We start from the raw sequence: 21,618 nt of genomic DNA, 5'->3' as shown, positions 1-21,618 counted from the left end.
AACATATAGTCAATATTCATCAATGTTCCAAGTATACTTGAAAATCGTGTATTCTGTGATTCTTGGGTACACTGTTGTGTGTGTGTTCACCAGGCCAAAGTTGGTGAATGTTTTCTTCAAGTCTCCCACAACTGTACTAATTTTTGGTCTGCTTGTTCTATTACACACAAGAGTGTGTGTTAAAATCTCCCACTGAGTGTGGATTTGTATATTTCTCCATCTCGTCATCAATTTTTGCTTTCAATATGCTGTTATTGTATTATGTGCATACAAACGTGGAATTGTTACCTGTTCTCTTATTTGAAGTCCCCATCTTCATCCCTAATAATGCTTTTTGCCTTAAAGTTTTTTTTAATATATAGAAAACATAGGTACGCATTAGCGTTTGGACAGAGTTCGCATGATGTACCATTTCCTGTGTCTATAAAGACAGAGAAAGTTTTAGACCTCTCTCTTGTAAAGTGCATAGAACTGATCTTTTAAAACTTTTATCTAAAAAAATTAGAGCATGTAATCCATGTAATTGCTGATTTATCTAGATCTGAACCTACCATGTAACTGAACGCTTTCTCATTGTCATACCTGTTTTATTCCCTTAATTTTCTAGTTTTCTTTTGGATTATCACTTATCAGACTAGTTTTCCTTCTACTGGCTTGAAAGTTAGACACTTTACCCAACTTACATGCACTCTTACTGAGGCTCTTTTACCTGGCTGACTGGCACTTCTATCCTCGCCCCAGATCACTCGATTTACCCTGTTCCCCAACTTACATGCCACCAGTTCTCTCTAGCTTTCCAATCCACAAGACATTATCATTCACAACATCCACAAGACGCAATCATTATTCATTCAGATTTATCCACATGACTGCCACTTCCATTACTGTGTACTCCTTTCTGCATCAGTGGTTTTAGACACTGCTTATGCTCTTCTACTGCACACTCAGTGTTGACAACTACCGGCGTGGACTTAGTCCCTGGCCTGGAGAACCTCCTCCCCCAGGACATCTTTCCCATGAACTCTGGAGGGGTATCTGACCACAGGAGGTCAACTCTTCCTGTGGCTCCTACTGCCTGCTGATTTGGGTTTATAACTCTTTCTTGATCTGTTCCTTACCTACTTCTAAAACCTCACCTTTACTCGTGGCCCACATCTCCCCATACTTGCTATTCACATTTTGCTACTTTCCAGAGTACAAAGGTTCTACCAAAACGTGCCACTGCTCGTGCCTGGACTGCCTTTCTCCATTCCCGTATCTGAGAAGGTGTTCCTGCTCCCTCAGGACCAGGCCCTGCCCTGGACGCTGCCTGTGCTCTGTGGTGGAGGCGGAGCTCCTGAGGGCACTCCACGCACAGCCTGCTCTCGTCTCGTTGCTGCTCTGGTTGCTCCACGAGGGCATAGACAGCTTTAAGCAGGTTTGTGTCCCATTTCCTTGCCCAATAGGAAAATGGGGCCTAAATTGAGTTTATTTTCAAAATAGGGATAACAGTAATCCCTGTAATGTTGTTTCCTTTGCATCCATAGTCTATGTGAAAGAGCTTTAAAAATCAAAGGCTGTATACACAGATGCATGGTTGGTAGTGAGAGGCAATTCTCTTTCACATGCTTTATGGAAAAAAATTGAAGAAAACATGTCTAGCTTTATTTTGCTCCCAGGCAATTTATGAACTTAAGCATCAGTGGATAATATGTCACTTTGTAACCTAGACCCTGAGTAGGGGAGAATAAATTAGCTTTCTAAGGAGAAGTTGAACATTATGGTGCAATTGTTTTAAAATTTTTCTTTCTTTGCATGGCAACTCTTTTAAAATGAAACCTTACATGAATCCCAAATATATGAAATAAATGAAAGATTCACACTGTGGTTGAAACTCATGTGGTGAGTCTTTCTCACAGCAATCACCGGTGCACAAAATGATTACCCTTCTGTTAAGTTCAGAGTTTTGGGGAGGTTTCAATAATCTTTTCAACTAGAAACTTGAATCACTTTGTTTTAACATGCCAACCACCAATATGGCATTTAACGGTGATTCTATTACAGTTTACGGTAGCTGTTTTATACACAGTTTGATATAATGTGGCTACAAATATCCAGCAGTCACATCAGGTCCCCGAGCTCCGGGATGATGCTCCTCAGCTAACGCTCAGCACTGGGGCAGGAGCTGGGCTCTATGTGGCAGGCCACCTGTCCACAGGGGCGCACCACCTCTCCGGCTCCCACTTTCCAGAGCTTGGGCATTACTGATCCTGAGAAGAAAGTTCAGAGCTTTTTCTGCAATACTTGTAACTTACTTTAGTAAAGTTTTAAAAGGTTAGGAGATGTTTGTGAATTTCAAATGCAAAAATGGAATTTAAAGTGTCCAGATAAATTGTGCTACGAAATAAAGGTTTTATTTACAGCCTATTATACAACTTCACGAAAAAACACATTGCTCAGAATCTGACATAGGCTAAGTAAAACATTTTGTTGTCTAAAAAAAATACTGGTAATATACCCAAGTCTTAATTCAAATATATAATTAGATGAATTAGTTTTGATAAAATGTTTCTTAAGAAGACAGTTTGCAAAAAGAAAAGTTAAAGTAATTTAAATACATTTTAGTAAATATGTAGATACATTTTGTCAGGATTAAATGTCAGTTTTATTTAAAATATTCAGTACAAAGTATGAAGACTTATACCCTATGACCATTAAGAAAAAAGTTAGAAACCCACTAAATTGTTCTGAGAATACTACTAAGGCACTGAATTCAAATATCCCTTAGGATATGAATTATCTAAACTCTTGTATCTTTAACATTCAGATGTTCATAGTTATTTTCTTAAGAAATATTTTTAAAAAGATGATTCAACCTTATTATTTCTTCCCCTGGAAGACAGAATTTTAAACAAGTATGTAATACATCCTAATGATAATAGTCTGATAACATCCAGGTTCAAAGGTATTTGTCACTAGAAAAGGGATTTATATACCTGGATGTTTTTACTTTTAAACATATTTTGTTTCATCACAACAATACATCAATCACAATAAAGCATACTAAAGCATGGAAGGCCACTATGTTATATAATTTGATACAAAAACTTAGATCATGTTACCATTTGGATCACTGTATCAAAAATTTAAAAGTTCCATAAAACTATTGAGAGGTTAGTGTTTCAGGTACGTAATACATTTTAAAACTTATCCCTAAAACTTTACCTTTAGAATGCAGAAAACAAAGTTTCATCTTGGAATATAAATGCAATCAGATGGCCATCATATGAATGAGCTCTGTATTTTCAATGGCACCGACACTTTGCTCTGTGGTATAAAGCACTGCAAAGTGACAATAACTGGGCAGTAGGAGAAATGATCTAGATTCATCACAAGCCAGCAACTTAAAAACTTCTAACAACACTCAAGACGTAAGTGATGTCCACTCTGGCTTATGTATCGCCCCTACACTTAAACATATTTTTCCATAAATGGTAATTACTGTGGCCATTTGCCAGATATAAAATAAGTGATAGAACAAATAAAAACAGCAAGAAAATCAAAGCACACTTCTAACATTTTAATAACGTTTGCTTGTGATGACTTTCTGTGATCTGGAACCTTTGTTTTACATAAAATTGGAGCTGGAAAGAGAAAAGAAAACTTATTATTGGTACAATAGAAAATCACATAGGAAATAAAAATGACTAGAATCATTAGTTTTACAAAGCTTTTATAGAAAGAGCAAATATACGTCTAACATACTATAGGATATCTAGCTATGAAAACAGAAAAAAACACCAAACTCTGTTATCTTGAGAATGAATTCTGAGCTCTCAAAAAACTATGGGCTTGGCCCTGATTTTTGTGCACAGACTAATGGTTCTCAAGTGGAACAGGGTGACAATTTCTACAAGATAAATGTAAATTGTCTTTCATGTATGGAATAAAATTGGGGAATCCAATTTTAGTAACACTGCATTAAGATGAAAGGATAAGAAGGTAAAAGGTCCCTTAGCTTTATAATTCAAAGAATACTGAAAAGCAGTAATAAATTATATTTCTAGTTTATCCCTTGAAATTCAATGCTTGAATAAAACAGCCTTTATGAGTTGTATTCATTCTTTCGACAAATAACTGCATGCCTACTATGTACTAGGCACTGTTCTAGGAGCTGGGGATGGAATGTCAAGGAACAAAACAAAGATGCGTGCCCTTGTAGAGATTACATTAAAAGATCATACATGAGAATTCCTTCTTTCTTCCCAAACTATATAATCCACAGGCCAACTAAATCCACCAAAACTCTGTGGATTTACTTCTCCATAGTTCATATTTTCCTAACTATTTGGAAGTTGAATTGCAATACTGCAAATGCTCTGTTTGAAATAAGATGTGGTGATAGAATTAGATGAGAGTGTTGCTCTGTGAGGAGCCTGAGGAAGAGTGGATGCCACTATAGCACAGGTAGTTGGAGGGAACTGAGGCCAAGACCCACAAAGGAGCATTCTCAACAGAACAAGCCAATGATGACTTTCAAGAACAGTCAAACAGGCAAACTGACAAGGACATACTAAGTGGAAGAAATAAAATGAAGGACAAAAAGTACAGAAGAGGAAAAAAAACTTATTTTCTAAAACTTTGGTAACTTTGATTTTAACACATACCCCAAACCTATAAGCCTTTGATTATCATCCAAATGCTACTCATGGCCGCCCCACTGTACTGGGGCCCTCTCTACCTTCCTCTGCATCTTTAGGTCCACCAGTGGTCTCACAAGCTCTGACATCAAAGCACAGGAGTTCGAATCGATAGGCTGGTGCCCTTATTAAGATAAAAATTCTCACAAAATCATTATTAGTAGAATTTGTTAAAAAAAAAAAAGTGAACCTAAGAATTAGTTTTTTAAATCAAGCATTATTTTATGCCTATGGTTCCCCAGTAAAGTACAGCTTCCAATTAGACATGAAATTCAACATAACTACTGGGAGGTCAGCAGTTACCAGCTGTCTACTAGCGCCACAGGCTGGGACAGGAAATAAGAGCAGCCATTTGTTCCCCAAGGAATTGACCCTTTTTTACACTGTGATGTATTTTTATTTTGTTCATTCATTTATCCACGCATTTTGGCAAATATTTTCTGAGCACTTAATATGTGCCAGAGCTGTTCCGGATGCTAAGGAAACAGCAGAGCACAGGAGGGATAAGGCTTCTGCCGGCAGGGAGCTGACCTCGGAGCCGCAGGAGGCAGACAAGGAATAAGGCAGCCGACAGGGAGAAGCCCTCCGGAGGGTGAAAGAGCCACGAAACAGGCGCTGGTGGGGCGGGGTTCCCAGAGACCGGCGCGCGGGTGGCTTACTTCTTCCGGTCCTTGTCCTTCCTCAGGTTGCTGCCTGATGCCATGAAGGTCTGGTTCTGGTATATCTCGGAGGTAGCTTTCTTTTTAGAGAAAGCAATTATTTCTTCTTCCAACAGTCTTCTCTTTTCTTCAAGCTTCATTCTCTCTTCTTGGTGAACTCTTTTAAGGTGCTCAAATTTGGCCTGTAGCTGTGAAACAAAGGTGCAATTCCCACTGATGACACAGTGTGGCAGCACATGCACAGATGTGTTGTCTGTCTCAGAACACAACCGCTACCGCTCACCCTCCTACACGTCCTCTATCTAGCCTTCCTGATGTCTCCTAAGTTCCTGCTTCAAGCAAAAATTTACACATAGAATTGCCTTGGTAACTTGAAATGATTTCCCACGCAAAAAATGCATGAACAAAACATAAGAAAAAACCATAGCCTTATGAACAAACCCCAGCTTTTAAAACACTTGATCTTTTAGAGTTTTTATTTTCTTGCTCTACATTTTCCCCACAAAGCTTCTTCAGTTTCTAAAATTCATGCGCAATACAAATGAAGGACACAAACTACAGAAGCAAGTTGTCAGAAAGGAAAAGAGCTTCCTTATTTTCCAAAAAAGTTACTACACATAGGGAGACCGTTATTGAAAGTTATACTGGTAAATTTTCTGGGAAAGCAAGTGTCAATTTAAATCAAGAATCTTAAAAATCTGTTACATTTTTCCACAGTCATTCATCTTCTTGAAATCTAAACTAAGTCAAGAAATCCTAAATTCAGAGAACGTTTTAAACATTAAAATACTAACTGTAGTAGAATTTATACCATGATGGGAAAAAACAGCCTGCATCTAACAAAATAAAAAAAATAAATTTATGCTAAATATACTCAACGCAGCCATTATGAGTTTTCCTAAACCACAACATGAGATTTCCCTGGTTTAATTGTTGTTTATCTGAAAAAAAAAATCTAGAGACTTTAGTAGACTCCATATGAATCAACTGTGTGCCACGCCTGCCAAGAACACAAGCACTGCACAGAGAACCTAGATCAAAAAAGATAATTTTTTTTTTGGTGAGGAAGACTGTCACTGAGCTAACATCTTTGCCAATCTTCCTCCATTTTGTATGTGTGACACCTCCACAGCATGGCCTGATGAACAGTGTGTATGTCCATGCCCAGGATCTGAACCATGAACCCCAGGCTGCCAAAGCAGTGTGCAAACTTAACCACTATGCCACTGGGCCAGACCCAAAAGATAATGTCTTTTGATCCTCTAGTCTGGTTAGACAAAATAAATTAGTATTTTCAGTTCTGGGGAGCAATCTAGCATTCATACTAAAAGTAGGAGTTGGTTTCTAGAAAAGATGAGGGTAGAAACTGCAGAGTGCTAAATTCCATCCTAATAAAAATCAAATGTTCCAAATATGTAATTGGTTGTCTAGTGAGCCCATAAACCCCTGACAGAAGTATTTAAAATGGAGATACAACAGGGTTGAAAGAGATTAAGGCCCTTCTACTTTAAGATTCTTTTATTCCTGAGGTCATTTCAGGGAAGCATCAGTTCCTCAATATTTGCTTATTTAAATGGCTCTTGCTTTTATAAAAAGATATATGAGTATGTGTGTGTATTTAAAGGGTGAGACTCATCCAGCTGTCGTTCAAGTCCCTGGTGTCAACAGTCACAGCTCTCTGAGGATGTGTGCATCCCTTCTATGTTTGGGAGAGGGGTGGGGTGAAGCACACAGCATGGAAGGGAGGGCACAGGGGCAGGTTCATACTATGTGAGCAGAGCTCTAGCTCTGACTACTTAAACGGAGGCTGCAGACTTTATATGCATACTTAAATATCTTGAAAGGTTACAGAGTACTTCATATATCATTCTGGAAGTTGACTAAAAATTCCAGGAAATCTATAAAGAGAAAAACGTCTTAAAGGGGGGAGGGGGAAGGTGTGAATGTGACTATCATTCACACGATGTGGCGTTTACAGCTTTTGAATGGTAACAATCTAATCCATACACATGAAACACTCACTCGTGGTTCCATTATTTACTACAGTAGGCACTTAATTCAAACAGATTTTCAAATACTCAAAAAGTTAAACACAGCAGACCTTTTGCGTTGTTGATAACTACTCACCAATGCTCTTAAAATCATATCCAATATGGTACACTGCTGTATCTTTCAGAAATACTATTTCTAAGGATATTATACAGTCTATTTGTCAATGACCCTTTGAAAAGTATCCATTTTTACAAATAAATGTGAGAGAAAACATTGATCTCGTGTTGAACTAGTAAATATCTTTAATCTGAGCTCTGTGCATCACTGGGGTCCCTTTCTGCCTTAACTGCCTGAAGGGCAGAGCTGTCTGTGCTCATGGAGAAGTCACCTTCTGCCACCGCTCTCAGCTGCACCTATGTGCAAACCACTCCTGCTGTCCTGCATTATAAGGCACCTGCACTATCATGTTCAAGCTTATAATGCAGCTGTATTTTTTTTACTGAAAATTATCTAGGGTACTTTTGGAAATGGGAGAGGCATAAATATTAAATGAAAAACTAGCCAAAAAATAGACAAAGATAAAATTGGGAAGTAGTAATATTTTAATGATGGTTATGCACTTTGAGGGATAAATATAAAATGTGTACTTCTTCTTATAGTGGGGGAAGGGGTATGAGAAATCTGTATGTCAAACGTAACATGGCTCATTAGTGCATCTAGAATGACATTAATAAACATACAGAAAAGATAACACTGAACCAGTGTTTCAAGATAACATTTGTTCTGTGCATCTCCATACTCCAGGTATCTGATGTTCACAGCATTTTCAGCTAATTATACCTAAAAATCCACATTTATACAAAAGATAAATTAAGAGGTATCTGTTTTACAACAACATTGGTAAGGATATTTTAAATAACAAGGTCCTCTAACACAGAATTAACTAGTGTTTTGGGTTATCTTTTTATTAGTGACTGCCAGTATCTTACTGATACAACTAGGTTTTGAGTGACCAAAAGTCCCAGATGCCCGGAATAGCCCTGGTTTATACCTACCTGTTTATACCTACTTGTTCTCCTGGTATAATTATTAATAAGCTTCCTTTCCCTCTAAAACTGTAGTAATTAAGACAACAAATGACATGGTCTTCCTTAGTCTTTCAGTTAATGACTCTTGGTATCATGGAGCAATGATTATTGATGGATGCCCTTCACCAGAGGGACCCTGACTCTAAACGATTAACAATATCGGTTTTACAATGTGAAAATCCGTCATGAGGTCCCTTGTAATACACTGGCCTCTAAAGCGATATAATTAGAAGTTTAGAACTCTGGTGACAACTTCAGTTGCTGGTGCCTTGGGTTTAAATTAACTTCATCATTAGTTTAATATACACTCAACACAAAAAAGCACTTGAGAGTGACGTGTGCATCATGGCAGAGCGAGTTGTTCCCTTGGACTCTCCCCCTCTAAAATACAACCAAAAGGGCATTCACACGCCAACAGAGGACATTCACACAACACAAAAGATGTCAGAGACCGACACAGCCATATGTCTGAAGGTGGTGGTGAGGCTGGATCCTCCAGAGGAAGTGGAAGCTGAAAGGCATGAGTTCTGTGGAGAGAGAGGGGCTGTGGCTGGAGGAGGTGCGCAGCGGAGAGGCGCCCTGTACTCACCTGGCACTCCAGCCCCAAGATCGCTCAGGGTGTGGCACAGACAGGCGGCAGCTAATGGAGCCCCGTGAGCACCCAGAGCACCATGCAGAGAGAGAGGCAGAGGTTGGTGGAGGCACACAGGTGTAAGAAAGGGTCCCTTCCCCCATCTGGCACTCCAGTCCTGTGATGGCCAGAGCTGTGCACACAGAGAGCAGAGGCTGGGGGAGGTGCAGATGAAGGAGAGCACCCTCACCCCTGCTTGGTGCTCCAGATCTGCCATCAGTCAGAGCATTGCACAGTGAGAAAAGAAGTCAGTGGCAGGAGCTGGGGAGCCCCTGACCATGCTGGGCCTGGAATTCACAGTGCCTGAGTCCCACCCAGTGGAGGCAGGTGGCAGGGACCACACAGAGGCAAAAATCCACACCACCAAGCAGTATGAGAAAGTAAATTAAACCTCCAAACCAGAAGGAAAATGACAAGTACCCAGAAACCAAACCTGAAGACACAGAAATCCATAATCTAAATGATGAAGAATTCAAAATAGCTATTGTAAAAAAACTCAACAAGTTACAAGAAAACACAGAAAGACAAATTAACGAATTCAGGAGCTTCTTCACAAAAGAGACTGAAACTATAAAGAAGAATCAGAATTGTGGGAGAAGAAAAACACAATGGTGGAAGATCAAGAAAACTCTGGACTCCCTAAATAACAGAACTGACAATATGGAAGACCAAATTAGCAATTTAGAAGACAGTACTATAGAAATGCTTCAGAGGGAGAAGAGAGAACTGAGACTAAAAAGAAATGAAGAAGCTCTCAGAGAAATATCTGACTCAATTAAGAAATGCAACATAAGGATTAGAGGTATTCCAGATGGGGAAGAGAGGGAGAATGGAGCAGAAAACCTGTTGAAAGAAATAATAGTACAGAATTTCCCAAACCTGGGGAAGAGGATGGAAATCCATGTGAAAGAGGCACCAGATCTAAATATGTCAATGTAAAAAGACTTACTGCAAGGCATATAGTACTGAGGCTGGCAAAAGTCAATGACAAAGAAAAAATATTAAGGGCAACAAGGCAGAAAAAATAACTTACAAAGGAACCCCTATTATACTTTCAGCAGATTTCTCAGCAGAAACCTTACAGGCTACGAGAGAGTGGCATGATATATTCAGAATTCTGAAAGACAAAAACATCCATACAAGAATACTCTACCCAGTGGAAATCTCCTTCAGATATAATGGAGAGACAAAAACTTTCCAGGATAAACAAAAGCTAAGGGAGTTCATCACCACAGGACACCCCGTACAAGAAATCCTCAAGAAGGCCCTCATACCTGAAAAGAAAAAAGAAAAAAAATAAGAAAGGGGCTACAAAGCCCTGAGCAAGGAGATGAATAGGTAGGCAATAATCAGAAAATGGCAGCTCTCTATCAGATCAGGTTGGTAAACACTTAACTTTTACATCAAGGATAAAGAAAAGGAAAACACCAAAATAAAAATAATCTCATCATTTTAACCACAAACTCACAACACAAGATGGAATAAGATATGACAAAAGTAACTTAGAAAGGGAAGAGGAAAGGGATGGAATCAGTAGAGACTAAGGAAATAAGAGGCTATCAGAAAATGGACTATCTCATCTACGAGATATTTTATAAGAACCTAATGGTAACCACTAAACGAATAATTAGAACAGAGACATATAGGATAAACAAGGAGAAAATGAAGAAAACCAGCATAGAAAACTACCTAACTGAATTTGTAGTCTGAAATATATGGGATGAGAAACAAAGGAAATGCAGGAGAACTGGAAAACAAACAATAAAATGGCAGCATTAGGCCCTCAAATATCAATAATCACTCTAAATGTAAATGGATTGAATTCTCCAATCAGAGTGGCAAGATGGATTAAAGAACAAGACCCAACAATATGCTGCCTCCAGGAAACACATCTCAGCTTTAAAGACAAACACAGGCTCAGAGTGAAGGGATGGAACACAGCACTCCAAGCTAATGGCAAATGAAAGAAAGCAGGTGTTACCATACTTATATCAGATAAAGTAGACCTCAAGATAAAACAGGTAAAGAGAGACAAAGAGGGGCAGTACATAACGATAAAAGGGTCTCTCCACCAAGAAGACATAACACTTATAAACATATATGCACCCAACACAGGAGCACCAAAGTACATAAAGCAACAATTAACAAACCTAAAAGGAGATAGTACCAACAACACAATAATAGTAGGGGACCTCAACACCCCACTTACATCAGTGGACAGATTATCCAGACAAAACGTCAACAAGGAGACAGTGGAATTAAATGAAAAACTAGACTAGATAAACTTAATAGATTTATAGAGAGCGCTCCATCCAAAAACAGCAGAATACACATTCTTCTCAAGCTCACATGGAACATTCTCAAGGATAGACCATATATTGGGAAACAAGGCAAACTTCAATAAATTTAAGAAGATTGAAATCATATCTACTATCTTTTCCAGCCATAATGCTATCAAACTAGAAATCAATTGCAAGAAAAAAGCTGGGAAAGGAACAAAAATGTGGAGGCTACACAACATGCTACTGAACAACCAATGAGTCATCGAAGAAATAAAGAGAGAAATCAAATAATATTTGGAGACAAATGAGAATGAAAACACCATACCAACTCAGATGGATGCAGCAAAAGTGGTCCTACGAGGGCAATTTATAGCAATACAGGCGAAAGTTAACAAACAATGAAAAGCTCAAATAATCTTAAAGTACACCTAACAGAATTAGAAAAAGAAGAACAAATAAAGCCCAAACTCAACAGAAGCAGAAAAATAATAAAAATCAGAGCAGAAATAAATGAAATTGAAACAAAAAAGACTGTAGAAAGGATCAATGAAGCAAGGAGCTGGTTCTCTGAGAAGATAAACAAAATTGACAAACCCTTAACCAGACTCACAAAAAAAGGAGATGCCTCAAATAAATAAAATCAGAAATGAAAGAGGAAAAATTACAAGAAATACCACAGAAATACAAAAAACTCTTAGAGAATATTATGAAAAACTATACCCCAACAAACTGGACAATCTAGAAGAAATGGATAAATTCTTAGACTCTTACAACCTCCCAAAACTGAATCAAGAAGAAATAGAGAATCTGAATAGACCAATCACAAGTAAAGACATTGAAACAGTAATCAAAAACCTCCCCAAAATAAAATTCCAGGACCAGATGGCTTTTCTGGAGAATTTTATCAAACATTCAAAGAAGATTCTTCTCAAACTATTCCAAAAAATTGAGGAAGATGGAAATATTCCTAACACATCCTACGAGGCCAATATCACCCTGATACCAAAGCCAGACAACAACAACACAAAGAAGGAAACTTTTACAGGCCAATATCACTGATGAACACAGACACAAAAATCTTCAACAAAACATTGGTAAACCAAATATAGCAATACATTAAAGGAATCATACACCACGATCAAGGGGGATTCATACCAGGGACACAGGGATGGTTCAACATCCGCAAATCAATCAATGTGATATACCACATTAACAAAATGAGGAGCAAAAACCACATGATCATCTCCATAGATGCAGAGAAAGCATTTGACAAGATCCAACATCCATTCATGATAAAAGCTCTCAATAAAATGGTAAAGAAGGAAAGTATCTCAACACGATAAAGGCCATACATGACAAACCCACAGCCAACATCATACTCAACGGGGAAAAACTGAAAGCCATCCCTCAGAACAGGAACAAGACAAGGGTGCCCAATCTCACCACTCTTATTCAACATAGTACTGGTGGTTTTGCCAGGGCAATTAGGCAAGAACAAGAAATAAAAGGAAACCAAACAGGAACTGAAGAAGTGAAACTCTCGCTGTTTGCAGATGACATGATTTTATATCTAGAAAACCCTAAAGAATCCATCAGAAAACTATTAGAAATAATCAACAACTACAGCAAAGTTGCAGGGTACAAAGTCAACTTCCAAAAATCAGTGGCATTTCTATACTCTAATAACAAACTAACAGAAAGAGAACTCAAGAACACAATCCCATTTACAATCACAATGAAAAGAATAAAATATCTAGGAACAAATTTAACCAAGGAGGTGAAAGATCTATACAAGGAACATTATAAGACATTACTGAAAGAAATCGATAATGACATAAAGAAATGGGAAGATATTCCATGCACATGGATTGGAAGAATAAACATAGTTAAAATGTCCATACTTCCTAAAGCAATCTAAAGATTCAATGCAATCCCGATCAGAACCCCAATGACACTCTTCACAGAAATAGAACAAAGAATCTTAAAATTCACATGGGGCAACAAAAGACCCCAAATAGCCAAAGCAATCTTGAGAAACAAGAACAAAGCCAGTGGCTTCACAATCCCTGACTTCAAAATATATTACAAAGCTATATAGTAATCAAAACAGCATGGTACTGGTACAAAAACAGGCACACAGAACAATGGAACAGAAGAAAGCCCAGAAACAAAACCACATATCTATGGACAGCTAATCTTTGACAGAGGAACCACGAACATACAGTGGAGAAAGGAAGGCCTCTTCAATAAATGGTGTTGGGAAAACTGGACAGCCACATGCTAAAGAATGAAAGTAGACCATTATCTTTCTCCATACACAAAAATAGACTCAAAATGGACCAAAAACTTGAAGGTAAGACCTGAAACCATAAAACTTCTGGAAGAAAATATAGGCAGTAAACCCTTTGACGTCATATTTAAAAGGATCTTTTCGAATACCATATCTTCTCAGACAAGGGAAACAGAAGGACAAATAGCCAAGAGAGACTTGATCAGACTAAAGGGCTTCTGGAAGGCAAAGGAAACCAAGATCAAAATGAAAAAACAACCCACCAAATGGGAGAAAATATCTGCAAATCATATATCCAATAAGGGGTTAATTGCCACAGTATATGAAGAACTCACACAAATGAACATAAAAACAAACAACCCAATCAAAAGGTGGGCAGAGGATCTGAACAGACATTTCTCCAAAGAAGATATACAGATAGCCAATAGGCACATGAAAAGATGCTCAACATCACTAATCATCAGGGAAATGCAAATCAAAATTATACTTAGTATATCATCTTATGCCTGTTAGAATGGTTATAATCACCAAGACAAAAAACAACAAATGTTGGAGAGGTTGTAGAGAAAAGGAAACCCTCATCCACTGCTAGTAGGAATGCAAACTGGTGCAGCCAGTATGGAAAACGCTACAGAGATTTCTCAAAATTAAAAACAGAAATACCACATGACTCAGCTATCCCACTACTGGGTATTTATCCAAAGAACTGGAAATCAACAGTACAAAGACACTTATGCACCTCTATGTTCACTGCAGCACTATTCACAATAGACAAGACGTGGAAGCAACCCAAGTGCCCACTGACTGATGATTGGATAAAGAAGATGTGGTATATATACACAATGGAATACTACTCAGCCAAAAAAAAAGACAAAGTTGTCTCTTCACAACCAAATGGAAGGACCTTGAGGGCATTGTGTTAAGCGAAATAAGCCAGACAAAGACAAACACCATATGATTTCACTCATGTATGGAACATAAACAAACTTACAGACAAAGAGAACAATTTAGTGGTTACCAGGGCAAAGCAGGGTGGAGGGTGGGCACAAGGGGTAAAGGGGCACACTTATATGGTGTCTGACAAATATTAATGTACAACTAAAATTTCACAATGTTATAAACTATTATGACCACCACAACAAAAAAAGCACTTGAACCATAAAAATAAAAATCTACAAAGCATCTACTGACAATTAGTGTTTCTCTTTTTCTTTCAATCATTTGGTCACCCTGAATTTTCAATTTCCTTTTAAATAATACACATTTAAGTAAATAGTTTTATGTGGGATTTAAAAAATCAAAACTCAATTATAAACCACTTGAACATCTTCTCTCCTCGTTAGAGAAACTAAGAATCATGGTATATGAGAGAGAAACTCTTAAGAGTTTTACTCTGCTACCATCTTAAAGATAAATCTACTAATTCAAAGAAAAGTCAGTATCTTTACTTCCTATTCATCACAACTCCTTCCTCAATATTATCTTTAAACAAATTTCAAACGAGGGACTATTCTCAAATAAAAGAGACTATAAACAAACAGAACACCCAAATGCAATGTGAGACCTATGACTGAATTCTGGTTCAAAAACAAAAATAAAAAATCACCAAACAAAAAAAGACAATCTTGGGACAACTGGGAAGATTTGAAAATGGACTGGAGAGTAGGTGAGATTATGGCATTCCTATTAATTTTCTTAGATATAATATTGGTACTACGGATGAAAATGCACCTAAGCTTCAGAGTTGCACACTGAAGTACCTAGGGATAGTGTCCTGCTGTCTACAACCAGCACTCAGATGACCAGGGAAACACACACACACGTACACACACAAAATAAAGACGTCAAGACATTCAACACTACATCTAGGGGTGGGAAGGGGAAGGGACACAGGTAACCTGTACTTTCATTTTCCTGTTGTTTGAACTTTTTCAAAATAAAAGATCAAAATGCAAATTATAAATGATATATTAGATTATTAATTTTACAAAACCACTTACTACAGGGTTCATTTAAATAGCAAGTATTTGAAATAATAAATTTGTAAAATTAAACTACTTTACAAATAACTCTTCGTGAGTTCTTATATTATCAAGTTCTTTTGTGTTAACATTTCTGTCTTCTCTTAGAAATTCCTTTTTGCAGCTCATCCTTTTTGACTCTAATCTTAAATGTGACTTTATTTAGAAGTAGTGACTGCAGTTAGGCCTACAGAAAATAGCTTAACTCAAATAAAATTAAAATTAATGCTTGAAGAACTGGAAGCAAACAGAAGTATGGAAATTCACTGCTGATGTATTTTGTGCCAAGGCTATCCAAAGGGCAACACCACCATGTAACTCATCTAGAAAGCCTGAGTTCAAACTAAAAAAACTACTGAACAGCTTTCATAGCTACTCATTTCAGGCAAATAACAATCCCAACAACTCTCAAAATCTCAAAAAAGGCTTTGTGAAGCCACAGCTAAAACATTTCCGGCTCATGGTGAAGACATTTAAAACACTTCTCAGTAGCCTAGTTCATTACAAGTCTTTGGGGAAACTACTTCTAATCTAACGTGAAGACTATTTGCTCAAAAAGGTCAAAATTTTTATTTGATTTCAGACTACGATTTTTTTAAAGTCTGTATCCAGACTATGTGTTAAAATAGCTACTTTTTAAAGAACAAGAAGTAATCTCTAAATCATCTCAACTAAATTCTTGAGGAAAATTTTCCAAATTAATAGGACACCTAAAAATTAACTGCACATTACAACAAACCAGCGTACTTGCCTCTCTCTCAGCTTCTTTCAGGATGGCTTCTTTCTCCTTTACTCGCTGCACAAACATCTGCTTCATTTCTTCTTCCTTCCTCTGAAGTTCACCATAAAATTCGTGTCTTTTGGCTTCATAGGTCTCTTGAAGACTAAAAAATTATTTGTGGTACTCTCATGTTAAAAAGATGATGTAACAAACTTGCAACAACTCAATCATCATGGTTTAAGCTTCATAACTATAACAACATGTACCAATATCCTGTTACAGAGAGCAACTCAAAGCATGAAATCTCCTATAGCATGAGACATAAAAAGCCACCAGCGCTACAGTTAATACAGAGTACCGGGATTTTGAAATTTTGGTTTATCAAATCCTTCACTGGCAGTACTCTCATTTCACCCCAAACAAATTCTTCTTTCAGTCTTTGTTAATTGGCATCACTGTGTCTGGAAACCTTGAGGTTCTAAAGTCCTCCGACTCTCCATTTACCTGTATCTCCGTATGTGATCACCAAGGCCTGTGACCCTGACATCATTTAAGTCCAGTCATCTCTTGGTTTGTACAGATATCCCGCTACAGCCCAACTTATCTTTGTGATTCTCTGCCTTCACTACCGCAATAATCTCCTGATAGATTTCTGGACTTTTAGTTCCTCTTTCTTTCACTTTGTTCTTCTCCTAAGATTTTCCACCAAAAACACAAATCTCATTACCTTTTTTCTCTGTATTACAGTTGCTATTTACAGAATAAAGTCTCAACTCCTTTAAATAGCACTTAAGATACTTCACAGTCTGCCCTAATTCTACGTTTCCAGATTCATTTCCTACCAAACCAAGCCAATCCCCCTAAGGTTCCAGTCATATCAACCTCTTCATTGTTCCTCAAATGCGCCACACATTTCATGCTTTAGTCTGGTGTGTCTCTGCTTTCAACGCCATTCCCCACTTCCCAGCCCCTTGTCCCCCAGCGAATCGGCTCTCCCTCAAGGCCAAATCCCAAAGCAGCCTCCTCTAGAAAGCCTTCTCTCGTCTCCGTCCAAGCACTTCAGGGCCCTTGTTTATGCCTCTTCTTTGGCATTTATACCCTACTCGCCTCTCTCATCCAACAGACCGTCACCTTTGTGAGCTGACTAGCCACAGGGCTCTAGACACTTCAGTTTCTTCATAAATGTTCATGTGATGATAGAAATTGCTGGGAAGTAGAGCCAGATTTAATCAGGCAGAGCAAGGACTATGAGAATCTCCCAGAGGTTTAACAAGGAGCAAAAATCTACTTTCCAGCGGCGTGGCGTCACAATTAGAAATTTCTACTGCTTATAAGAACACTTTATATCTAAGGAGATTTAAAGTGTGATGAATTGAGGAAGTTTACTAATCTTCTAAGTATAGAATTCTGTAAGTTCACGGAACAATAGAGTAAAGAAATGCGGCACAAAGCTGTTAAGGCTGATGTGAGTGTGTGGTATGCACAGCAGCTGCTCCAAGGAGGAGCAGATCCTAGACATTGTCTTCAAGAGCAAAGCTTATAAATGTACAAAATGCCCTGGATCACCATATAAATGCCTCAAATCTCAAGGAAGCATTTTACTTTTCACCAGCTTTCTTGTTTTTCTGTGTTGGTTTAGTCTTATTTTAAAGAAGCCTCTAAATCTATGAGGCTACTTTCACTATTTCTAGAAACCTCACTACATTCACTCGTCTTACACTTGACTGATAGTCTTTAATGACAAACTTGGTTTAAATAACGTCTTGAATTCATATCAAATGTCAGCTTAAAAGAGGTCTCATTAGTAAAAGCTTTAAAAAAAAAAAAAGAAAGGGGCCAGCCCCGTGGCCAAGTGGTTAAGTTCGCCCGCTCCGCTTCAGCAGCCCAGGGTTTTGTCGGTTCGGATCCTGGGCGTGGACATGGCACCGCTCATCAGGCCATGCTGAGGTAGCATCCCACATGCCACAACTAGAAGGACCCACAACTAAAAATACACAACTATATACTGGGGAGCTTTGGGAGAAAAAGGGAAAATAAAATCTTTAAAAAAGGGTCTCATTAATCTATTTACACAAGCACTCGAGTTGCTTAGGAGGAAAACAAGTCTATCCGGCAAAGAGAGATCTCACATCTGCTGAGCAGCTGCCACCAGCAGGGTCCTTTCTGGACCCCTTTCACTGTCTAATTCCCGCAGCAACAGCGAAGAACAAGCACCGAGAGTCTCTTTCACAGGTGAGAAAACTAAAGCTCAGAGAGGTAAAGTAATTTGCCCAAAGTAACATAGTTGGTAAGTAAAAAGCTGGGATTTGAGCCAGATCAGCCTTGCTCCAAGGCCCGCATTCCTAACCACCACAAGACTGTCCTGAAGTCAAGTCTCAGCAGAAGATACAAAAGTGAGAGACTGCTCCTGCGTAATTTGCATCACATCACACTGCTTTCCAACTTTGACCACGTCAATTTATAAAGTCAGAACTGCACGTAAAGAAACCTGCACTATCTTTCAAAAGGTCGTAAAGAAACTCAGAACATCTGAAAGGGAATGGGTTATATAGTAACTGTCGTAAAACTAATGCAACCATTGTTTACTATCAAGGATTTATTTATTAAATGAAAATAAAAAGTTTCCTTGCTATCCTACTCCCATTTCTAGTATAAAAGTAGCTTGCTGTCATGAATATCTAATGCAACATACTACTATAGTTGCAAATATCATTGACAACACAAAGTGGAAAATAAAAGAGAAAAAAAAATTCTCAGATGCTCGTGTTCATCAAGAAAATCACTCTGGTCCCTTCACTTAGGACCTCTTTGTGCTTTACGTATAGTTCTAATAAGCCTGGTGAACTTTTTCCTTTTCTACTGTAAACTAAATGCAGAAAGTTAATAACTATTTATTTCTTGAGAGTTCCAAAGACACAAAATTCGCTGACACAAAAAACTGTCAAACACTTGAGCAACTCTAAAATACTACGAAGATCTTTCTTTCCAAACTACAGGTGCCACAACACTTCAGTGACAGTGATTTGGTACTCAAAATGTTAAAGGTGACTAACTGTGGGAACAAGATTGGTTATGTTAATCTAAAATAACCTGGGGATTTAAGAAGGTTTATAAAAGCAAGTTTCATATAATTTAAATAATTAAAGAGAAATAAAGGACAGACATTCTAACAGGTTCACATAACTATTTTTTTATTGATAGATATAACATTGAGGGACAGATTTTACATGCCAATCAAATCATAGTGACTATTCTTATGTACACCTCCAATTAAATGGGGAAGAGTCCCCAAGAGAATAGAATATAACTTGTTAAATCTATAAAAGTAAAACTTTCCTAAGACATCATCAGGCTATAATAAACTATAGAACCTTTATCAAGTAATTGATTCACAAATGTGAAAGCCTCCCCTATAAGAATGTAAACTCCATGAGAGCCAGGACTATAGGATCTTATTTGGTATTACATCTCCAGAGCCTTGCAAAGAGTAGACACTTTAAAAATACTTATGATTTTATACAGTGTTATTCACTGTTGACTCCCAAATTATCTCAGCCCTAACTTAACCCCAAGAGATTCACTTATGTAGTAACCTACTCAAACTCTTTACCTGATATTTATCAGCAACTTACATTTAACATGTCCAAAAACCTCTCAATTACCAACCACAACCCCTGAAATCTACTCCTTCCTCAGACTTGGTCGTATCAATAAACATCACCACCACTCACCTAGTTTCTCATGTCAAAAACTATACTGGAGTCATCATGGATTCCTCTCTTTCCTTTACACCCCATATCCAAACCGTCAGTGAGTCCTACTAACTTTAATTTCAAATTACTTATCCTAAATATGCTCCTGACCACCTCTGCCACCCCCCCCCCCCCCCCAAGCCTCTGTGTTCTCATGCCTGGACTGCTACAGTGGCCTCCTAAGTGGGAGTCCTCATTTCCACTTCTGACCACCGCCCATACTCTATGCTCCTCACAGGGCCAGAGTGTCTTCCTCCCACCCCCACCCCAGAAGCTCTACAAGGGTAGAGTCTTGTTTAATCCCACAGCACATATATACCCAGTGTTGACGAAAATAATCCATAAATGAAAATTTGGGTGAGTTTATTCTGAGCTTAAATCTTAGGATTATAACCCGGGAGAGTCTTTCCACAAAGGAACAGAGCACTCCAAAGAAGTGGGGGTACACAGGGTGGTTATATACCCTCAAAGAGGGTGTTTCACATATGATTGAAATGTCCCTCCCACAATAGTCACAAGATTGCCCTGTCGGCACAGCACTTGATGGACACAGCAGGTAGTGGGTCTGCTATTTTGGTGGGCAGAGCAGGAGGCAAGTCTATTGTCTCGAGCTGGGCGGTCACAGGTGAGCGCAGCAATCAGTTTCTAGGCTAAGGAAAGATGCTTAATCCTTAAGGGAATGCCATCGTTGGGAGGGGGAGGGAAGTTGCACCTTTATCTCAAGGGCCTTTGCTCTTGCCATAGGGAATCTCTAAAGCAGATACACAATGCATGCTCAACGGCCTCGGTCAGGCCCTTTTGGAAAGACAAGGTCAGGCCGAATTAGGTTTACACCAAATGGCTTCCTCATATATTCCAATATATCCTATTACTTGCCATTTTTATTTGTCACCAGTGACTAGCATCATGTGGGGCAGATGGTAGACAAACAGTAAAAATCTAGTGAACGATGAATGGGAATTTTAATTTAAATGCAGATTCTTAGGCTCCATCCCTGTCTAGTCAAAGGTGACTGATGAGTGACCCACCAGGCAATCTGAAGCCATTGTCTTGGAGAACCTGAAGACTGTCCCACTTGCTCTCACTCAGGATCTGTGCCTCATTAATGCACACAGAGACCGCTGAACTGACCTTCAGACTTGAAAGAGCGAGAAGCAAAGCCTTCTCTGGCAGACACCAGAGAAGCCAACTCTAGAAGATTTATCCACAATAGAGAACACAATCATTTTACCAAAGCTGGCCCATAACCGGAAGCAGAGTATGCTGGAAACTGGTGAGGGAGGGTTATGTACATATAATTCTTAATTTATTATGCTACTAGAGCTAAAACACTAATTAAATACATAGACTGAAAAAATTTAACCTCATCTATTACTAAATCTTTCCAAAAGTCACACGCGAGAAGAGCATCGATTTAACGTTCTCCTTCTCTATCCTTTTGTGTTTATTCTGGTACAAATACTAAGAGCTAGGGATATGACTGAAATGCAAATAATGGAATGG

General features: G+C 38.4%; 1 protein-coding gene and 1 long non-coding RNA gene across 11 annotated transcripts in view; one reads left to right on the top strand and one right to left on the bottom strand.

Moving 5' to 3' along the window:
- Positions 1-21,618, top strand: part of LOC138917636 (uncharacterized) — a 61,483-nt gene that overhangs the window by 2,952 nt on the left and 36,913 nt on the right. The window lies entirely within an intron of this gene.
- Positions 2,372-21,618, bottom strand: part of SEPTIN10 (septin 10) — a 63,579-nt gene continuing 44,332 nt past the window's right edge. For 4 of the 10 annotated variants that reach the window (XM_023618441.2, XM_005599751.4, XM_070234974.1 and 1 more), the window contains 4 exons: positions 16,394-16,526; positions 5,339-5,526; positions 4,721-4,803; positions 2,372-3,623 (listed from right to left, as the gene is read on the bottom strand). In XM_023618441.2, coding sequence (XP_023474209.1) covers positions 3,478-3,623; positions 4,721-4,803; positions 5,339-5,526; positions 16,394-16,526 — 550 coding nt within the window. In that variant the 3' untranslated portion in view covers positions 2,372-3,477. Of the gene's footprint in view, positions 3,624-4,646; positions 4,804-5,338; positions 5,527-16,393; positions 16,527-21,618 lie in introns of all 10 variants that reach the window. The other 6 variants (XM_023618445.2, XM_070234977.1, XM_070234979.1 and 3 more) reach the window with 2 other exon arrangements.

The sequence above is a fragment of the Equus caballus genome, chromosome 15 (assembly GCF_041296265.1).
Source record: "Equus caballus isolate H_3958 breed thoroughbred chromosome 15, TB-T2T, whole genome shotgun sequence".
In the NCBI taxonomy this organism is placed as follows: Eukaryota; Metazoa; Chordata; class Mammalia; order Perissodactyla; family Equidae; genus Equus; species Equus caballus.
The sequence above is the reverse complement of the archived record's forward strand: the minus strand, read 5'-3'. Positions and strand labels throughout refer to the sequence as shown.